Source organism: Balaenoptera borealis (genome assembly GCF_965194805.1).
Source record: "Balaenoptera borealis genome assembly, chromosome: 12".
Classification (NCBI taxonomy): Eukaryota; Metazoa; Chordata; class Mammalia; order Artiodactyla; family Balaenopteridae; genus Balaenoptera; species Balaenoptera borealis.
Window position 1 is genome coordinate 73533541 of NC_138869.1, and position 21552 is coordinate 73555092.

Sequence of the window (21552 nt, forward strand, 5' to 3'; positions counted from 1 at the left end):
TGTGGTGGGCAAGACAGAAGGGTAGAGTTGGGGGAGATGAAACCACCAAAAGAATAACAAAAAGATGTCGGATTATGTTGGAGTCGTTTTTGTCTTTCCTAATGTTATATCCCTGAGTTTTCTTAGAAAAGTTGTTTCCTGGTTGTTGTCACTCTTTGAGAGTGATTAGAGCTGTCAGCAGTGATGACCTCAGGACCTGCAGACTGCAAAAGGGCTATTTGTTTTTATTAGAATAGATGTGTCTTATATCCATCATTTTAAAATTGAATCTATGTCAAATGAATAATGCAATCTACTAACAAATAAGAATCCATAGAGCTTGTCTGTGATCTAAAAATATCAAATGATATTTATTTAATGTGTCATTGTGTGTAGAACCTGCTACAGTGTAGGCTACACAGATGGTATTAAATAAATGCTTGCTGATCAAGCTACTTCTAACACCATTGACACATTATCTCCCTCTGAAGACTGCAGAACCTCGAGTATGCAGCAGGCCAGCCCCCATCATGCACTGGACCTGGCAGAGAACACCTCCCCTTGCATCCCTGCTGAGTCCCTGGCACCAAGAGCAGGGCCTGATGTATAGTATTCACTCCATAAATATTTGTCAAAGAATGAATGTGCTCCTGTGTATTAGTTTGAATGAGGAATTGCTTACCTGAAGCTGATAGCTTAGTTACTAGGGATAATCACTGATGTGTTTTAAAAAGAAAATAACTAAAGCTTCAGAGTAGTTGCTGCTTCCTCTGAAAATGAGACGTTTGGATCAGTTGACTTTTAAGTTCCCTTCTAGACTGGCAACAGAACTGGCTCTGACCTACTCCTTGCCAATGCCTAGCATCAAAACTACATGAATAGGGCTTCCCTGGTAGCGCAGTGGTTGAGAATCTGCCTGCTAATGCAGGGGACACGGGTTCCAGCCCTGGTCTGGGAAGATCCCACATGCCGCGGAGCAACTAGGCCCGTGAGCAACAGCTGCTGAGCCTGCGCGTCTGGAGCCTGTGCTCTGCAACAAGAGAGGCCGCGACAGTGAGAGGCCCGCGCACCGCGATGAAGAGTGGCCCCCGCTCACCGCAACTAGAGAAAGCCCTCGCACAGAAACGAAGACCCAACACAGCCAAATAAATAAATAAATAAATAAATAATAATTAAAGGTGCTAATAATTTAAAAAAAAAAACTACATGAATAAACTTGCATTCATCCAAGGATAGAAAACCTTGCCATCCATCTTACACATATCTGCATAAAGGAAGATTAGCTCATTATCCTTTTGCTAACTAACTGTGTGTTCTTTATGTGCTTAGCATTAGATAGAATTTTAAAAACCTGAATTTATTTCCTCTAACATGTGTGCATTTCTAGGTCTTGGTGCCCAGACCGTACTGTTTTTCAAGCAAGAAAGTATATTGCAGATTCTTTGGAGGAAAAGTACACAGAACCAGTTATCTTAAATCTGGAGAAAACTTGGGAAGAAAGTGATACACGAACACCTCTGATATGTTTTCTGTCCATGGGATCTGATCCCACAGTTCAAGTTGACGCATTGGCCAAGAAACTGAAGCTGGGTATGATCAGCAACCTATGAAATTTAGCAAAACCTACATATTGTTGCCTCCAATTTTGCCTTTCATAATTTTATAGTGTATTCTTATAAATACATTGATAAAATTCATAAATATTAGAAAACTATTAAACTCCTTCTTTCCTCCCCTTTCAGATCTCCTGGAGTGAGTGTGTGATACAGATACCTTTGTGCAGAGAGGAACACACTCATCTACCATATACTGATTTTTTTTTTAACATCTTTATTGGAGTATAATTGCTTTACAATGGTGTGTTAGTTTCTGCTGTATAACAAAGTGAATCAGCTATACATATACATACATCCCCATATCTCCTCCCTCTTGCGTCTCCCTCCCCCCGTTCCTATCCCACGCCTCTAGGTGGACACAAAGCACCAAGCTGGTCTCCCTGTGCTATGTGGCTGCTTCCCACTAGCTATCTATTTTACATTTGGTAGTGCATGTATGTCCATGCCACTCTCTCACTTTGTCCCAGCTTACCCTTCCCCCTCCCCATGTCCTCAAGTCCATTCTCTACGTCTGCGTGGTATATCTCTCCACCTGTTTGTATCATCTTTAATTTCTTTCATCAGTGTCTTATAGTTCTCTGCATACAGGTCTCTTGTCTCCTTAGGTAGGTTATTCCTAGGTATTTTATTCTTTTTTTGCAATGGTAAATGGGAGTGTTTTCTTCATTTCTCTTCCAGATTTTTCATCATTAGTGTATAGGCATGCAAGAGATTTCTGTGCATTAATTTTGTATCCTGCTACTTTACCAAACTCAATGACAAGCTCTAGTAGTTTTCTGGTAGCATCTTTAGGATTCTCTATGTATAGTATCCTGTCATCTGCAAACAGTGACAGCTTTACTTCTTCTTTTCCAATTTGGATTCCTTTTATTTCTTTTTCTTCTCTGATTGCTATGGCTAAAACTTCCAAAACTATGTTGAATAATAGTGGTGAGAGTGGGCAACTTTGTCTTGTTCCTGATCTTAGAGGAAACGGTTTCAGTTTTTCACCATTGAGAACGATGTTGGCTGTGGGTTTGTCATATATGGCCTTTGTTATGTTGAGTTGAGTTCCCTCTATGCCTACTTTCTGGAGGGTTTTTATCATAAATGGGTGTTGAATTTTGTCAAAAGCTTTTTCTGCATCTATTGAGATGATCATATGGTTTTTATTCTTCACTTTGTTAATATGATGTATCACATTGATTGATTTGCGTATATTGAAGAATCCTTGCATCCCTGGGATAAATCCCACTTGATCACGGTGTATGATCCTTTTAATGTGTTGTTGGATTCTGTTTGCTAGTATTTTGTTGAGGATTTCTGCATCTATGTTCATCAGTGATATTGGCCTGTAGTTTTCTTTCTTTGTGACATCTTTGTCTGGTTTTGGTATCAGGGTGATGGTGGCCTTGTAGAATGAGTTTGGGAATGTTCCTTCCTCTGCTATATTTTGGAAGAGTTTGAGAAGGATAGGTGTTAGCTCTTCTCTGAATGTTTGATAGAATTCACCTGTGAAGCCATCTGGTCCTGGGCTTTTGTTTATTGGAAGATTTTTATTATTTATTTATTTATTTTTATTTTTGGCTGTGTTGGGTCTTTGTTTCTGTGCGAGGGCTTTCTCTAGTTGCGGCAAGTGGGGGCCACTCTTCATCGTGGTGCGCAGGCCTCTCACTATCGCGGCCTCTCTTGTTGCGGAGCACAGGCTCCAGATGCGCAGGCTCAGTAGTTGTGGCTCACGGGTCCAGTTGCTCCGTGGCATGTGGGATCTTCCCAGACCAGGGCTCGAACCCGTGTCCCCTGCATTGGCAGGTGGACTCTCAACCACTGCACCACCAGGGAAGCCTTATTGGAAGATTTTTAATCACAGTTTCAATTTCAGTGCTTGTGATTGGTCTGTTGATAATTTCTATTTCTTCCTGGTTCAGTCTCAGAAGGTTGTGCTTTTCTAAGAATTTGTCCATTTCTTCCAGGTTGTCCATTTTATTGGCATATAGTTGCTTGTAGTAATCTCTCATGATCCTTTTAATTTCTGCAGTGTCAGTTGTTACTTCTCCGTTTTCATTTCTAATTCTATTGATTTGAGTCTTCTCCCTTTGTTTCTTGATGAGTCTGGCTAATGGTTTATCAATTTTGTTTATCTTCTCAAGGAACCAGCTTTTAGTTTTATTGATCTTTGCTATCATTTCCTTCATTTCTTTTTCATTTATTTCTGATCTGATCTTTATGATTTCTTTCCTTCTGCTAACTTTGGGGTTTTTTTGTTGTTCTTCTTTCTCTAATTGCTTTAGGTATAGGTTAGGTTATTTATTTGAGATTTTTCTTGTTTCTTGAGGTAGGGGGTTGTATTGCTACAAACTTCCCTCTTAGAACTGCTTTTGCAGCATCCCATAGGTTTTGGGTCATCATGTTTTCATTGTCATTTGTTTCTAGGTATTTTTTGATTTCTTCAGTGATCTCTTGGTTATTTAGTAGTGTATTGTTTAGCCTCCATGTGTTTGTATTTTTTACAGATTTTTTCCTGTAATTGATTTCTAGTCTCAGAGCATTGTGGTCAGAAAAGATACTTGATACGATTTCAATTTTCTTAAATTTACCAAGGCTTGATTTGTGACCCAAGATATGATCTGTCCTAGAGAATGTTACATGAGCACTTGAGAAGAAAGTGTAATCTGCTATTTTTGGATGGAATATGCTATAAATATCAATTAAGTCCATCTTGTTTAATGTATCATTTAAAGCTTGTGTTTCTTTATTTATTTTCATTTTGGATAATCTGTCTATTGGTGAAAGTGAGGTGTTAAAGTCCCCTACTATTATTGTGTTACTGTCAATTTCCCCTTTTATGGCTCTTAGCATTTGCCTTATGTATTGAGGTGCTCCTATGTTGGGTGCATAAATATTTACAATTGTTATATCTTCTCCTTGGATTGATCCCTTGATCATTATGTAGTGTCCTCCTTTTTCTCTTGTAATAGTCTTTATTTTAAAGTCTAATATGAGACTTTTGGTCTGATATGAGAATTGCTACTCCAGCTTTCTTTTGATTCCAATTTGCATGGAATATCTTTTTCCATCCCCTTACTTTCAGTCTGTATGTGTCCCTAGGTCTGAAGTGGGTCTCTTGTAGACAGCATATGTACGGGTCTTGTTTTTGTATCCATTCAGCCAGTCTATGTCTTTTGGTTGGATCATTGAATCCATTTACATTTAAGGTAATCATCGATATGTATGTTCCTGTTACCATTTTCTTAATTGTTTCGTGTTTGTTATTGTAGGTCTTTTCCTTCTCTTGTGTTTCCTGCCTAGAGAAGTTCCTTTAGCATTTGTTGTAGAGCTGGTTTGGTGGTGCTGAATTCTCTTAGCTTTTGCTTACCTGTAAAGGTTTTAACTTCTCCATCGAATCTGAATGAGATCCTTGCTGGGTAGAATAATCTTGGTTGTAGGTTTTCCCTTTCATCACTTTAAATATGTCCTGCCACTCCCTTCTGGCTTGCAGAGCTTCTGCTGAAAGATCAGCTGTTAACATTATGGGGATTCTATTGTATGCTATTTGTTGCTTTTCCCTTGCTGCTTTTAATATTTTTTCTTTGTATTTAATTTTTGATAGTTTGATTAATATGTGTCTTGGCATGTTTCTCCTTGGATTTATCCTGTATGGGACTCTCTGTGCTTTCTGGACTTGATTGAATATTTCCTTTCCCATATTAGGGAAGTTTTCAACTATAATCTCTTCAAATATTTTCTCAGCTCCCCTTTTTTTCCCTTCTTCTTCTTGGACCCCTATAGTTCAAATGTTGGTGCGTTTCATGTTGTCCCAGAGGTCTCTGAGACTGTCCTCAATTCTTTTCATTCTTTTTTCTTTATTCTGCTCTGTAGTAGTTATTTCCAGTGTGTTATCTTCTAGGTCACTTATCCGTTCTTTTGCCTCAGTTATTCTGCTATTGATTCCTTCCGGAGAATTTTTAATTTCATTTATTGTGTTGTTCATCATTGTTTGTTTGCTCTTTAGTTTTTCTTGGTCCTTGTTAAACGTTTCTTGTATTTTCTCCATTCTATTTCTAAGATTTTGGATCATCTTTACTATCATTACTCTGAATTCTTTTTCAGGTAGACTGTCTATTTCCTCTTCATTTGTTTGGTCTGGTGGGTTTTTACCCTGCTCCTTCATCTGCTGTGTATTTCTCTGTCTTCTCATTTTGCTTAACTTACTTTGTTTGGCGTCTCCATTTCGCAGGCTGCAGGTTCGTAGTTCCTGTTGTTTTTGGTGTCTGCCCCCAGTGGGTAAGGTTGGTTCAGTGGGTTGTGTAGGTTTCCTGGTGGAGGGGACTGGTGCCTTTGTTCTGGTGGATGAGGCTGGATCTTGTCTTTCTTGTGGGCAGGACCACATCCAGTGGTGTGTTTTGGGGTGTCTGTGAACTTATTATGATTTTAGGCAGCCTCTCTGCTCATGGGTGGGCTTGTGTTCCTGTCTTGCTAGTTGTTTGGCATAGGGTGTCCAGCACTGTGGCTTGCTGGTCGTTGAGTGGAGCTAGGTCTTAGCATTGAGATGGAGATCTCTGGGAGAGCTTTCGCCATTTGATATTACCTGGGGCCAGGAGGTCTCTGGTGGACCAGTGTCCTGAACTTGGCTCGCCCACCTCAGAGGCTCAGGCCTGACACCCGGCCAGAGCACCAAGACCCTTCTGGGAAGTCTGAGATCTTCCGCCAGCATTCAGTAGGTGTTCTGTAAGAGTTGTTCCACATGTGGATGTAGTTTTGATGTATTTGTGGGAGGAAGGTGATCTCCATGTCTTACTTCTCTGCCATCTTGAAGGCGGCCCTCTGATTTTCTTTTAAGTTGTAAGCAGATATCCATACTACATGGATAACTGAGTAGCAAGAATGAACATTCAAGAGCAAGTTTTACTGCCATGTCTATATGGATTTATAACAACGCCTGTTTTATCACAAATTGAAAAACTGTAACCATTTTATTGTAATGCATAGTAATTTAGGGATTCATTCATTCATGCTTTCATTCAGTAACCCCTTAGTAGGGGCAGTGTGCTAGATTCAGGGAGTACAGAGATGAATACAACATAGCTGGGAAAGACAGATGTGTAAAAAGGTAATAGAAGACAATTTGACAAACTGTTGTAACAGAGTTATATAGACATGCCTGATTATAAGATCCAGACCTAGCCAGACTGCATGGGGTATAGAGGAAAGCATCATATTGATGATATTTTGAGTAGTATCTAAAAAATAGATAAAAATTGGGAGGTGGTGGTGGAGAGAAGGAAAGTTATTCCAGGGGGAGGAGGTAGGGCAAGGAGTTATAAACACATAAGTTGTGAGTCAGCAGGACTAAGGAACAAGGACCTGAGTGATGCAGAGCACGTCTTATCAAGAATGAACCATCTTCGTCTGGGATGGCTGTATATAGGCGGGAGGTTTATTTTTAAAATTTTTTTAAACATCTTTATTGGAGTATAATTGCTTTAAAATGGTGTGTTACTTTCTGCTGTATAACAAAGTGAATCAGCTATATGTATACACATATCCCCAAAACCCTCCCTCTTGGGTCTCCCTCCCATACTCCCTATCCCATCCCTCTAGGTGGTCACAAAGCACCGAGCTGATCTTCCTGTGCGACGCAGCCCTTCCCACTAGCTATCTACTTTACATTTGGTAGTGTATATATGTCAGTGGTTTTTCTCCTTCAATTTGTTAATGTGGCATATCACATTGATTGATTTGCGTATATTGAAGAATCCTTGCATTCCTGGGATAAATCCCACTTGGTCATGGTGTATGATCCTTTTAATGTGCTGTTGGATTCTGTTTGCTAGTATTTTGTTGAGGATTTTTGCATCATTGTTCATCAGTGACATTGGGCTGTAGTTTTCCTTTTTGTGACATCTTTGTCTGGTTTTGGTATCAGGGTGATGGTGGCCTTGTAGAATGAGTTTGGGAGTGTTCCTCCCTTTGCTATATTTTGAAAGAATTGGAGGATAGGTGTTAGCTCTTTTCTCAGTGTTTGATAGAATTGGGCAATTTATTCTTAATGTGCTGAAAATCTGAATGTTGTTAGAATTGCCATTTGGGATTGTCCAGGTTCAGCTCGCTATAACTATACCTTGTAGGGTTAATTCATTTATGTCTTTATAAAGATTATCAAAGTGATTGATTATGAATCCCTAAATCTACTCTATGAAATAAAACCTTGAACTTATTATCTAGTTAATGTAAACATGATACAAATTTAATTTAGTCATCTTTAAGTAGTTGCCACATGTCCCTCTTCACTAAGAAGTTACTGTAAACTGTTAGCTTATGGTAGCATGGTCTGTGTTCACCCCTTCTTTACTCATCTGACTTTGCTCTGTTCATTGGCACCACACTGTTCTATGTTCTATATGGATCCATATTTGAATGGCCGGTTTCTTCTGTCTGAACACTGACACCCAATGCAGAGAGCTCCCATGTTCTGTTGGCAAGTACTCATGGTTAAGTCTCATTAACCACCTTTAAAGTAGGCTGTTTTGCTCTGATATTCTCTGCAGCCTGCCAGTCATCTGCATTAGTCTAAGAGTGGTGTTTCTCTCATAGCCTTGGAGTTTGCAAATCTCTCTGAGATCGACCCCTCCATGGATCTTTGTCCAGTTGCTTCTATGCCCCACTTCTCTCTGCATATAGATTCCTTTTTTCTGTCTTGCCACAACCCATCTCCATGTGACAGAACTCATGGCTTCTGTTGGCTCATGAGCTTCACTACCTACATGTTCAGTACGTTCAGCACTCCCAGTGTTACCGAACCAAACTTGGGTCCACTCACCCACCACACAGCAAGGCCAATTTACTGACCCAGGTTGTGGTGAAGGAAAGTACAATGTTTATTGCAGGTTCCAAACAAGGAGAATAGGCAGTTCATGCTCGAAGGCTTTCAGGGAAGGGTTTTTAAAGGTGACATTTGGAGTGAGAGCTGCAGGATGCATGACTTTCTTCTGATTGGTTGATAGTGAGGTAACAGGGTGGTGTTTTGGAAATCTTAATCATCAACCTCTGGTTCCAACCAGTCTGGGGTCTCCATGCTTGTGGTCTTCATGTAGTCCCCATCCTCCATCTGGATGGCGGTCTTAGTTTCTTCCTAATAACTCAAAGATATGCATCAGATTGTTATGTATATTCCTTGAGGAGGACCTAGGACCTAGGACTTTGTTTTATCACTGACTGTTGTTTAAGCTGTCGTTATTTTTCTTGCTTAACTGCTTTTCCTTTGTTTCTGTATCCCTCACTTCCCTAATTAGTAACTGCTTGAGTCTGTGTTTTGGAACTCAGGGAAGGCCTACGAGACTAAAGCATTTTTCAAAAAACAGGGAATGCAGAGGGGCTTTTGTACCTGGGATGGCCCCATGGGGTCCTGCTTGGTTTCACCAGGGAAATTCCCCTTACTCTTGTTCCCAGGTCCAAATAGCCAAGGAAGAAGTTCATTGGTTTTGCTTTGGTCATGTCTCCTTTCTGGGCCAATCAGTGAACTGCTGCTGTGTAAATGAGTTCATAGCAAGAACCACATATATGGAGCTAGTGTGGAGGGCATTTCTTAAAATGGGATACTGTTCATAGAAGAAGGGCAGTTCCCACTAGGGTTACCCTTTCAAGTTTACCTCAAAATAATGCTGTTGTCTAGGACAAGGGTTTAAGAACAGAATTAAGAAATTAACTCAAGGTGTCCTTTGGGAGAAATTATAACTATAACTATAACTTTAAATAAATACATAAGGCCAGAATGGTGCTATCAATCACCTAGTATTATTATATGTTATCATACTGCTTTGCTTGGCAATTTGGTGATTCCATTTCTTGGTACTACTTTAGTTTTTCCAGAAATTGTTCAAGCTTCTATTGGTTGCTTTGTTAGGAAGCACAGTAGATTTAATTTTGACACTGAAGGATCTAGTGAATTTTATAAAGAACTCTTCACTCATTTTTAAGGAATGTTAGGAAGCATCATGCTGTTCACTGCTTTGGGTTAAAAAATCCCCCAAATAGCTGTGAAAATGAAAGTAGTATGTAGACAGAATAACATATTAATCTCATCTCAACTAGAGAGATTTTATTTGGATAACTGGATAATAGATAATCATAGAATTTTCAAGGTGAATAGGATTCTGGAAATCCTGAAATCAAAGTACCTTATTTTACAGCTGGGGAAAGTAAGGTCTGGAGATAAGGCCAGAGAGCTAGTTGGTGGCATATCCGATTCAGGACTTAATCTCTGGGCTTCCAAATCCCACTTCAGTGGTCTTTCTCTTTTATTCCCTCTCACTGCCTTTAGTGGATGAATTAAACAGTTACCCGACAGCAATTTGAGGGATGGGACCAAATCAAATAGGTTTTTGTAGAAAAGAGAAGAAGGAAAACTTCTCACTGTGGAACCTATCACGCTCTGTGGTGAGCAATTCAGAGAAGATAAAGTCTGCACAAAAGCACTGGGTGCCTGGGAAAGAGGGAGAAAACAGATGGATTTAGCATTAGAAAATCCTACTAGGAGCTTGGGTGAAGGAGAAAGGGTCCCAAGGAAGGATGGATTTGAAAATAGAATCCAAACATGAATGAAAAAGAACAAACAAATAAAATATAAACTCACAAATATATAAAAGTAGGAATGAGAAAATGGGTATAACAAAGTATACAGATGAAAAAAGTTAAATAATAAGATAATGGTATATAATTATGGTAATAAAGTTTTAAAATCTCATTAAAATGGACATTTGTAGAAAAATATATATTTACAAAATTTTCTCAGAAAAGGTTGAAAAACCTGAATAGATGAATAATCAAGATGAAAAATATTAGAAGTTTTAAAATTATTACCTCAGCAAAGACACTGGGCTCGGATGATTTTTTTGCTAAGTCCTTTAAAACTTTGACTGCCATATTCCATTCCATAACACAGAAAAAGAGGATACATTTTCCTCTTTATTTTAAGGGAATAGCATTATCCGGATATCAAAAACAGACCAAGATACTCACTGTATAAAAAAAAGAAAACCACAGATTGATCCTACTTATCAGTATAAATGTAAGGACCTTAACCAAAATGCAAGCAGTAAGAATTCTGCGTAACATTAAAATAACATGCAGAAATTAATAATGTGCCTTGACCAAGTAGGATGCATAGACAAATCTGAGAAAGATACAGTATTAAGAAATCTCATCACAGGAATAAGTGAATGACTTTTCCTTAAGTTATCATATTATTACCTTGATAAATGCTAAAAAGGCATTTTATAAAAATTCAACATTCGTATTTGGTTTTTAAAAAATGGGAATAGGGACTTCCCTGGTGGTGCAGTGGTTAAGAATCTGCCTGCCTATGCAGGGGACATGGGTTCAAGCCCTGCTCTGGGAAGATCCCACATGCAGCAGAGCAACTAGGCCTGTGCACCACAACTACTGAGCCTGTGTTCTAGAGCCCACGAGCCACAACTACTGAGCCCACATGCCACAACTACTGAAGCCCACATGCCTATAGCCTGTGCTCTGCAACAAGAGAAGCCACTGCAATGAGAAGCCCACACACCACAATGAAGAGTAGCCCCTGCTCGCCACAACTAGAGAAAGCCCGTGTGCAGCAACAAGGACCCAATGGAACCAAAAATAAAATAAATAAATAAATAAATGGGAATAGAAGAATATTGTAATAATATGACAATGAATATGAACTTCAAACAACTTCATGCTTTTTGGTGAACAACTAGAGACATGCCTGTTAAAGTCAGGAACAAGATAAAGATGTCTGCTGTCACCACTTTCATTTAGTATTGCTATGGAGGATATAGCTAATGTATTGTAAGAATCATAAATAAAAGATATAACTACTGGAAAAGAGGGACAAAAATCATCATTATTCTCAGATAGTATAATTGTCCAACTAAGGAACACAAATGAATCAACTGGAAAACTATTAGATTTAACAGGATAGTTCAGTAAGGTGGCTGGTCACAAAATAAATATATTTTAAAAATCAATGGAGCATTCTTGTAAAATAAAATGTAAAAATCCCATTCACTCTCTCAATAAAAATAAAACTGAGAAATGATCTTTAAAATACCTATTAGAAGAAAACTATAAAACTTTCTTAGAGACATGAAAGTAGACTAGAATAAATGGAGAGTTAAACCACATTCCCAGGATAAAGATTCAATATTGTAAAGATGTCAGTAGTCTCTAAATTAATCTATAAATTGAATGCAAGTCTAATTGAAATTCCAATAGCATTTTTCCCCCTAATTGGATAGTAGAGGGATCATAGATCATCCAGAGCAATAAATGGACAAAAATAGCCAAGAAAGCTTGAAAAGGAAAAAGAATAATGTGGAACAAGCCCAATCAGATTTTTAAAAATTTATCAAATGACAATAACTTAATCAGTGTAGAACTGGCTCAGAGGAGATAAACAGATCAATAGAGCAAAATGAAAGGCCCCAAATTAGACTCTAGTATATACAATAGCTTGTGATAAGACTGTGATAAGATTCACATTTTAAATCAGTGGAAGGAAAATGAATTAGTCAATAAACAGTGTTGGCATTGCAGGTTAACTTCAGAAGAAAGAAAGAATTTTACCTCACATAAAACTAAAGTACATTCTAGGTTGATTAAGGTTTTAAATGGTTTAAACTATAAAAGAATAAAAAGAATATATTGATACTATTGGGGTGGCTAAGATTTTCTTAATCATAATACCAGAATCCAAAACCAGAGGAAAAGATAGTCTGACTGGATGAAGTTTTAAAACTTCTGTATGTCATAAATAAAATTAAAACACAAATTGCTGTCAAATCCAAGCTTGTGTGCCCAATGCACAGTGAGGCCAAACAAACTGAAATGTTGGAGTTTGGAGCAGAGAAAGGTTTATTGCAAGGACCAAACAAGGAGTATGGGGAGGCTCATGCTCAAACGACCCAAACATCCTGATAGTTTTTGAAGAAGAGTTTTTAAAGGCAAATTTTGGGGTGAGGGCTGCAGGGTGTGGGATTTTCTTCTGATTGGTTAGTGGTGAGGTAACAGGGTGGTGTTCCAAGAATCAGGTACTTAGCCTGAAGTTACCATCCTCCACTTAGGTGGAGGCATTAGTTCCTGTAAGAAGAACTCAAAGATATATTGTTATGTATATCCCCTTAGGAGGAACTAGGACACTTTATCACTGCACTATTGTTTCTTTTCTTTTTTTTTCTTTTTTAACATCTTTATTGGAGTATAATTTCTTTACAATGTTGTGTTAGTTTCTGCTGTATAACAAAGTGAATCAGCTATATGCATACGTATATCCCCATATCCCCTGCCTCTTGTGTCTCCCTCCCACCCTCCTTATCACACCTCTCTAGGTGGTTGCAAAGCACCGAGCTGATCTCCCTGCGCTATGCAGCTGCTTCCCAGTAGCTGTCTATTTTACATTTGGTAGTGTATATATGTCAGTGTTACTCTCTCACTTGGTCCCAGCTTACCCTTCCCCCTCCCCGGGTCCTCAAGTCCATTCTCAACATCTGCATCTTTATTCCTGTCCTGCCCCTAGGTTCTTCAGAACCTTTTTTTTTTACATTCCATATATATGTGTTAGCATACGGTTTTGTTTATCTCTTTCTGACTTACTTCACTCTGTATGACAGTCTCTAGGTCCATCCACCTCACTATAAATAACTCAGTTTTGTTTCTTTTTATGGCTGAGTAATATTGCATTGTATATATGTGCCACATCTTCTTTACCCATTCATCTGTCAATGGACACTTAGGTTGCTTCCATGTCCTGGCTATTGTAAATAGTGCTGCAATGAACATAGTGGTACATGTCTCTTTTTGAATTACGGTTTTCTCAGGGTAAATCCCCAGTAGTGGGATTGCTGGGTCGTATGATAGTTCTATTTTTAGTTCTTTAAGGAACCTCCATACTGTTCTCCATAGTGGCTGTATCAATTTACATTCCCACCAACAGTGCAAGAGGGTTCCCTTTTCTCCACACCCTCTCCAGCATTTATTGTTTGTAGATTTTTTGATGATGGCCATTCTGACTGGTATGAGGTGATATTTCATTGCAGTTTTGATTTGCATTTCTCTAATGATTAGTGATGTTGAGCATCCTTTCATGTGTTTGTTGGCAATCTATGTATCTTCTTTGGAGAAACGTCTATTTAGGTCTTCTGCCCATTTTTGGATTGGGTTGTTTGTTTTTTTGATATTAGCTGCATGAGTTGCTTGTATATTTTGCAGATTAATCCTTTCTCAGCTGCTTCGTTTGCAAATATTTTCTCCCAATCTGAGGGTTGTCTTTTCTTCTTGTTTATGGTTTCCTTTGCTGTGCAAAAGCTTGTAAGTTTCATTAGGTCCCATTTGTTTATTTTTGTCTTTATTTCCATTTCTCTAGGAGGTGAGTCAAAAAGGATCTTGCTGTGATTCATGTCATAGAGTGTTCTGCCTATGTTTTCCTCTAAGAATTGTATAGTGTCTGGCCTTACATTAGGCCTTTAATCAATTTTGAGTTTATTTTTGTGTATGGTGTTAGGAAGTGTTCTAATTTCATTCTTTTACATGTAGCTGTCCAGTTTTCCCAGCACCACTTATTGAAGAGACTGTCTTTTCTCCATTGTATACCACTGCCTCCTTTGTCATATATTAGTTGACCATAGGTGCGTGGGTTTATCTCTGGGCTTTCTATCCTGTTCCATTGATCTATATTTCTATTTTTGTGCCAGTGCCATACTATCTTGGTTACTGTAGCTTTGTAGTATAGTCTGAAGTCCGGGAGCCTGATTCCTCCAGCTCCGTTTTTACTTCTTAAGATTGCTTTAGCTATTCGGGGTCTTTTGTGTTTCCATAAAAATTGTGCAATTTTTTGTGTCAGTTCTATGAAAAATGCCATTGGTTGTTTGATAGGGATTGCACTGAATCTGTAGATTGCTTTGGGTAGTATAGTCGTTTTCACAATGTTGATTCTTCCAATCCAAGAACATGGTATATCTCTCCATCTGTTTGTATCATCTTTAATTTCTTTCATCAGTGTCTTATAGTTTTCTGCATACAGGTCTTTTGTCTCCTTAGGTAGGTTTATTCCTAGGTATTTTATTCCTTTTGTTGCAATGGTAAATGGGAGTGTTTCCATAATTTCTCTTTCAGATTTTTCATCATTAGTGTATAGGCATGCAAGAGATTTCTGTGCATTAATTTTGTTTCCTGCTACTCTACCCAATTCATTGATTAGCTCTAGTAGTTTTCTGGTAGCATCTTTAGGATTCTCTATGTATAGTATCATGTCATCTGCAAACAGTGACAGTTTTACTTCTTTTCCGATTTGGATTCCTTTTATTTCTTTTTCTTCTCTGCTTGCTGTGACTAAAACTTCCAAAAGTATGTTGAATAATAGCAGTGAGAGTGGGAAACCTTGCCTTGTTCCTGATCTCAGTGGAAATGGTTTCAGCTTTTCACCATTGAGAATGATGTTGGCTGTGGGTTTGTCATAAATGGCCTTTATTATGTTGAGGTAAGTTCCCTCTATGCCTATATTCTAGAGGGTTTTTATCGTAAATGGGTGTTGAATTCTGTCAAAAGCCTTTTCTGCATCTATTGAGATTATCATATGGTTTTTATCCTTCAGTTTGTTAATATGGTGTATCATGTTGATTGATCTGCGTATATCGAAGAATCCATCCCTTCCTGGGATAAATCCCACATGATCATGGTGTATGATCCTTTTAACCTGCTGTTGGATTCTATTTGCTAGTATTTTGTTGAGGATTTTTGCATCTATGTTCATCAGAGATATTGGCCTGTAGTTTTCTTTTTTTGTGACATCTTTGTCTGGTTTTGGCACCAGGGTGATGGTGGCCTCGTAGAATGAGTTTGGGAATGTTCCTCCCTCTGCTATATTTTGGAAGAGTTTGAGAAGGATAGGTGTTAGCTCTTCTCTAAATGTTTGATAGAATTTGCCTGTGAAACCATCTGGTCCTGGGCTTTTGCTTGTTGGAAGATTTTTAATCACAGTTTCAATTTCAGTGCTTGTGATTGGTCTGTTGATATTTTCTATTTCTTCCTGGTTCAGTCTCAGAAGGTTGTGCTTTTCTAAGAATTTGTCCATTTCTTCCAGGTTGTCCATTTTATTGGCATATAGTTGCTTGAAGTAATCTCTCATGATCCTTTTAATTTCTGCAGTGTCAGTTGTTACTTCAACTTTTTCATTTCTAATTCTATTGATTTGAGTCTTCTCCCTTTTTTTCTTGATGAGTCTGGCTAATGGTTTATCAATTTTGTTTATCTTCTCAAAGAACCAGCTTTTAGTTTTATTGATCTTTGCTATCATTTCCTTCATCTCTTTTTCATTTATTTCTGATCTGATCTTTATGATTTCTTTCCTTCTGCTAGCTTTGGGGTTTTTTTTGTTTTTCTTTCTCTAATTGCTTTAGGTGTAGGTTAGGTTGTTTATTTGAGATTTTTCTTGTTTCTTGAGGTAGGCTTGTGTTGCTATAAACTTCCCTCTTAGAACTGCTTTTGCAGCATCCCATAGGTTTTGGGTCATCGTGTTTTCATTGTCATTTGTTTCTAGGTAATTTTGATTTCCTCTTTGATTTCTTCAGTGTTCTCTTGGTTATTTCATAGTGTATTGTTTAGCCTCCATGTGTTTGTATTTTATACATTTTTTTTCTGTATTTGATATCTAGTCTCATAGTGTTGTGGTCAGAAAAGATATTCGATACGATCTCAATTTTCTTAAGTTTACCAAGGCTTCATTTGTGACACAAGATATGATCTATCCTGGAGAATGTTCCATGAGCACTTGAGAAGAAAGTGTATTCTGTTGTTTTTGGATGGAATGTCATATAAATATCAGTCAAGTTCATCTTGTTTAATGTGTCACTTAAAGCTTGTGTTTCCTTATTTATTTTCATTTTGTATGATCTGTCCATTGGTGAAAGTGGGGTGTTAAAGTCGTCTACTATGATTGTGTTACTGTCGATTTCCCCTTTTATGGCTGTTAGCATTTGCCTTATGTATTGGGGTGCTCCTATGTTGGGTGCATAAATATTTACAATTGTTATATCTTCTTCTTGGATTGATCCCTTGATCATTATGTAGTGTCCTTCTTTGTCTCTTGTAATAGTCTTTATTTTAAAGTCTATTTTGTCTGCTATAAGAATTGCTATTCCAGCTTTCTTTTGATTCCAATTTGCATGGAATATCTTTTTCCATCCCCTCACTTTCAGTCTGTATGTGTCCCTAGGTCTGAAGTGGGTCTCTTGTAGACAGCATATATACGGGTCTTGTTTTTGTATCCATTCAGCCAGTCTATGTCTTTTGGTTGGAGCATTTAATCCATTTAAATTTAATGTTATTATCGATATGTATGTTCCTATTACCATTTTCTTAATTGTTTTGGGTTTTTTATTGTAGGTCTTTTCCTTCTCTTGTGTTTCCTGCCTAGAAAAGTTCCTTTAGCATTTGTTGTAGAGCTGGTTTGGTGGTGCTGAATTCTCTCAGCTTTTGCTTATCTGTAAAGGTTTTAATTTCTCCATCGAATCTGAATGAGATCCTTGCTGGGTAGAGTAATCTTGGTTGTAGGTTTTTCCCTTTCATCACTTTAAATATGTCCTGCCACTCCCTTCTGGCCTGCAGAGTTTCTGCTGAAAGATCAGCTGTTAACATTATGGGGATTCTATTGTATGTTATTTGTTGCTTTTTCCTTGTTGCTTTTAATATTTTTTCTTCGTATTTAATTTTTGATAGTTTGATTAATGTGTCTCAGCATGTTTCTCCTTGGATTTATCCTGTATGGGACTCTCTGTGCTTCCTGGACTTGATTGACTATTTCCTGTCCCATATTAGGGAAGTTTTTGACCAAAATCTCTTCAAATATTTTCTCATTCCCTTTCTTTTTCTCTTCTTCTTCTTGGACCCCTATAATTCAAATGTTGGTGCGTTTCATGTTGTCCCACAGGTCTCTGAGACTGTCCTCAACTCTTTTCATTCTTTTATCTTTATTCTGCTCTGTGGTAGTTATTTCCACTATTTTATCTTCCAGGTCACTTATTCGTTCTTCTGCCTCAGTTATTCTGCTATTGATTCCTTCTAGACAGTTGTAAATTTCATTTATTGTGTTGTTCATCATTGTTTGTTTGCTCTTTAGTTCTTCTAGGTCCGTGTTGAAAGTTTTTTTTATTTTCTCCATTCTATTTCCAAGATTTTGGATCATCTTTACTATCATTACTTTGAATTCTTTTTCAGGTAGACTGTCTATTTCCTATTCATTTGTTTGGTCTGGTGGGTTTTTACCTTGCTCCTTCATCTGCCGTGTATTTCTCTTTCTTCTTATTTTGCTTAACTTACTTTGTTTGGGGTCTCCTTTCCCAAGCTTCAGGTTCGTAGTTCCCATTGTTTTTGGTGTCTGCACCAGTGGGTAAGGTTGGTTCAGTGGGTTGTGTAGGTTTCCTGATGGAGGGGACCGGTGCCTGTGTTCTGGTGGATGAGGCTGGATCTTGTCTTTCTGGTGGGCAGGACCACGTCTGGTGGTGTGTTTTGGGGTGTCTGTGAGCTTATTATGATTTTAGGCAGTCTCTCTGCTCATGGGTGGGTTTGTGTTCCTGTCTTGCTAGTTGTTTGGCATGGGGTGTTCAGCACTGTAGCTTGCTAATCGTTGAATGGAGCTGGGTCTTAGCGTTCAGATGGAGGTCTCTGGGAGAGCTTTTGTCGTTTGATATTATGTGGGGCCAGGAGGTCTCTGGTGGACTAATATCCTGAACTCGGGTCTCCCACCTCAGAGGCTCAGATACGACACCCAGCCAGAGCATGAAGACCCTGTCAGCCACATGGCTCAGAAGGAATGGGAGAGAAAGAAAGAAAGAAAGGAAGAAAGAAAAGAAAGAAAGGAAGGAAAGAAAGAAAGGGAAACGAAGAAAGAAAGAAAAAAATAAAGTTATTAAAATTAAAAAATATTATTAATAATAAAAAAATTAAAAGTAATTAAAAAAAAAGAAGAGAGCAACCAAACCACAAAACAAATCCTCCAATAATAATAAGCGCTAAAAACTATACTAAAAAAAGAAAAAGGACAGACAGAACCCTAGGACAAATGGTAAAAGCAAAGCTATACAGACAAAATCACACAAAAAAGCATACACATACACATTCACAAAAAGAGGAAAAGGAAAAATATATACATATACGTATATATAAAAAAAAGAAGAGACCAAACAAATCTACCAAGGGTAATAAGCTCTAAATACTAAGCTAAGATAAATAAAAAACCAGAAACAAGTTAGATGCAGAAAGCAAACCCCAAGTCTACAGTTGCTCCCAAAGTCCACCACCTCGATTTTGGGATGATTTGTTTTCTATTTAGGTATTCCACAGATTCAGGGTACATCACGTTGACTGTGGAGATTTAATTTGCTACTCCTGAGGCTGCTGGGAGAAATTTCCCTTTCTCTTCTTTGTTCTCACAGCTCGTGGGGTTCAGCTTTGGATTTGGCCCTGCCTCTGTGTGTAGGTCACCTGAGGGCATGTGTTCCCTGCCCAGAAAGGACGGGGTTAAAGTAACAGCAGATTAGGGAGCTCTGGCTCACTCGGGCTGGGGTGAGGGAGAAGTAGAAAATGTGGGGTGAACCTGCGGCGGCAGAGGCCGGCATAACATTGCAACAGCCTGAGGTGCTCCGTGCGTTCTCCCGGGGAAGTTGTCCGTGGATCACGGGACCCTGGCAGTGGCGGGCTGCACAGGCTCCGGGAGGGGAGGTGTGGATACTGACCTGTGCTTGCACACAGGCTTCTTGATGGCTGCAGCAGCAGCCTTAGCGTTTCATGCCCATCTCTGGTGTCCACACTGATAGCCGCGGCTCGCTCCTGTCTCTGGAGCTCGTTTAGGCAGTACTCTGAGTCCCCTCTCCTCGTGCACCCTGAAACAATGTTCTCTTGCCTGTTAGGCAGTTCCAGACTTTTTCCCGGACTCCCTCTGGCTAACTGTGGTGCACTAGCCCCCTTCAGGCTGTGTTCATGTATCCAACCCCAGTCCTCTCCCTGGTTCTAAACTTGGAAGCCTGAGCCTCAGCTCCCAGCCCAAACCTGCCCAGGTGGGTGAGCAGACAAGCCTCTCAGGCTGGTAAGTGCTGGTTGGTACTGATCCTCTGTGCAGGAATCTCTCCGCTTGGCCTTCTGCACCCTTGTTGCTGCACTCTCCTCTGTGGCTCCGAAGCTTCCCCCCCGCCCATCCCCTGTCTCCACCAGTGAAGGGTCTTCCTAGTATGTGGAAACATTTCCTCCTTCACATCTCCCTCCCAGAGGTACAGGTCCCATCCCTATTCTTTTGTCTCTGTTTTTTCTTTTTTTTTTTGCCCAACCCAGGTACATGGGGAGTTTCTTGCCTTTTGGGAAGTCTGAGATCTTCTGCCAGCGTTCAGTATGTGTTCTGTAGGAGCTATTCCACAAATAGATGTATTTTTCATGTATTTGTGGGGAGAAAGGTGGTCTCCACGTCTTACTCCTCCACTATCTTGAAGGTCCCCTGTATTTAATTTTTGATAGTTTGGTTAATATGTGTCTTGGCGTTTTTCTCTTTGGGTTTATCCTTTATGGTACTCTCTGTGCTTCCTGGACTTGATTAACTATTTCCTTTCCCATGTTAGGGAAGTTTTTGACTATAATCTCTTCAGATATTTTCTCAGTCCCTTTCTTTTTCTCTTCTTCTTCTGGGACCCCTGTAATTTGAATGTTGGTGTGTTTAATATTGTCCCAGAGGTCTCTGAGACTGTCCTCTTTTCATTCTTTTTTCTTTATTTTGCTCCCTGGCAGTTATTTCCACCATTTTATCTTCCATCTCATTTATCCGTTCTTCTGCCTCAGTTATTCTGCTATTGATTCCTTCTAGAGTATTTTTAATTTCAGTAATTGTGTTGTTCATCACTGTTTGTTTGCTCTTTAGTTCTTCTAGATCCTTGTTAAATGTTTCTTGTATTTTCTCCATTCTGTTTCCAAGATTTTGGATCATGTTTACTGTTATTACTCTGAATTGTTTTCAGGTAGGTTGTCTATTTCATCTTCATTTATTTGGTCTTGTAGGTTTTTACCTTGCTTCTTCATCTGTAACATATTTTTTTGTCGTTTCATTTTTTTTTTTTTTTTTGATGGGTGGTGCTGTATTCCTGTCTTACTGGTTGTTTGGCCTGAGACGTCCAGCACTGGAATTTGCAGGCAGTTGGATAGAGCTTGGTCTTGGTGCTGAGATGAGGACCTCAGGGAGGCCTCACTCTAACTGGTATTCCCTGGGGTCTGAGGTTCTCTGTTAGTCCAGCGGTTTGGACTTGGAGGTCCCACCACAGGAGCTCAGGCCCGACATCCAGCCTGGGAACCAAAATCCCACAAGCTTTGTGGTGTGGTTAAAAAAAAAAAAAAAAGAAAGAGAAAAAGGAGCAGTACAATATCAAAGAATAAGAAACAAAATAAAATTAGAAAGATAAAAAATATATTAGGAAAAATAAAACTATAATTGAAACAACTGCAACAAGGTAAAATAAAACTACAACAGAAAAAAAAAAAAAATGACGTGCGTGGGCAGAACAAGCCAAAAGGAGAGAACAATAACAAAGTATAAAGAATAAAATAAAATTAGAAAAATAAAAGATTTATTAGGAAAAATAAAAATATAAAAGAATCAACAACAAGGTAAAACAGGACCCCAATCTAAAAGGGGAAAAAAGAAAAAAATAAAAATAAAAATATAAAAGCCTTGGCTATAGGGGCAGAGTTTAGGTGGGGGTGGACCTTAGGCAGGGGTGGGGTTTCGGGTGGGGTCGGACCTAGGCGAGTGGAGGGGGTAATGTTTGTGCGTGTGGCGTGGCCTAGGCTCAGGATCCATGTAGCCAGAAAAGGTCTTGGGGTGGGGCCTAGGCGGGCGATATTCAAGAGTGGGGTGGGGCCTCTGCTTAGGACCTGTGGGGAAAGGGAGAGGCAGCACGTG

General features: G+C 38.9%; 1 protein-coding gene across 1 annotated transcript in view; it reads left to right on the forward strand.

The window, feature by feature from the left end:
- DNAH8 (dynein axonemal heavy chain 8) overlaps positions 1 to 21552 on the forward strand; it is a 329846-nt gene that overhangs the window by 231716 nt on the left and 76578 nt on the right. Inside the window, exon 82 of the mRNA XM_082347906.1 lies at positions 1367 to 1569. Within this exon, the coding sequence (XP_082204032.1) occupies positions 1367 to 1569 (203 nt within the window). The remainder of the gene's footprint in view (positions 1 to 1366; positions 1570 to 21552) is intronic.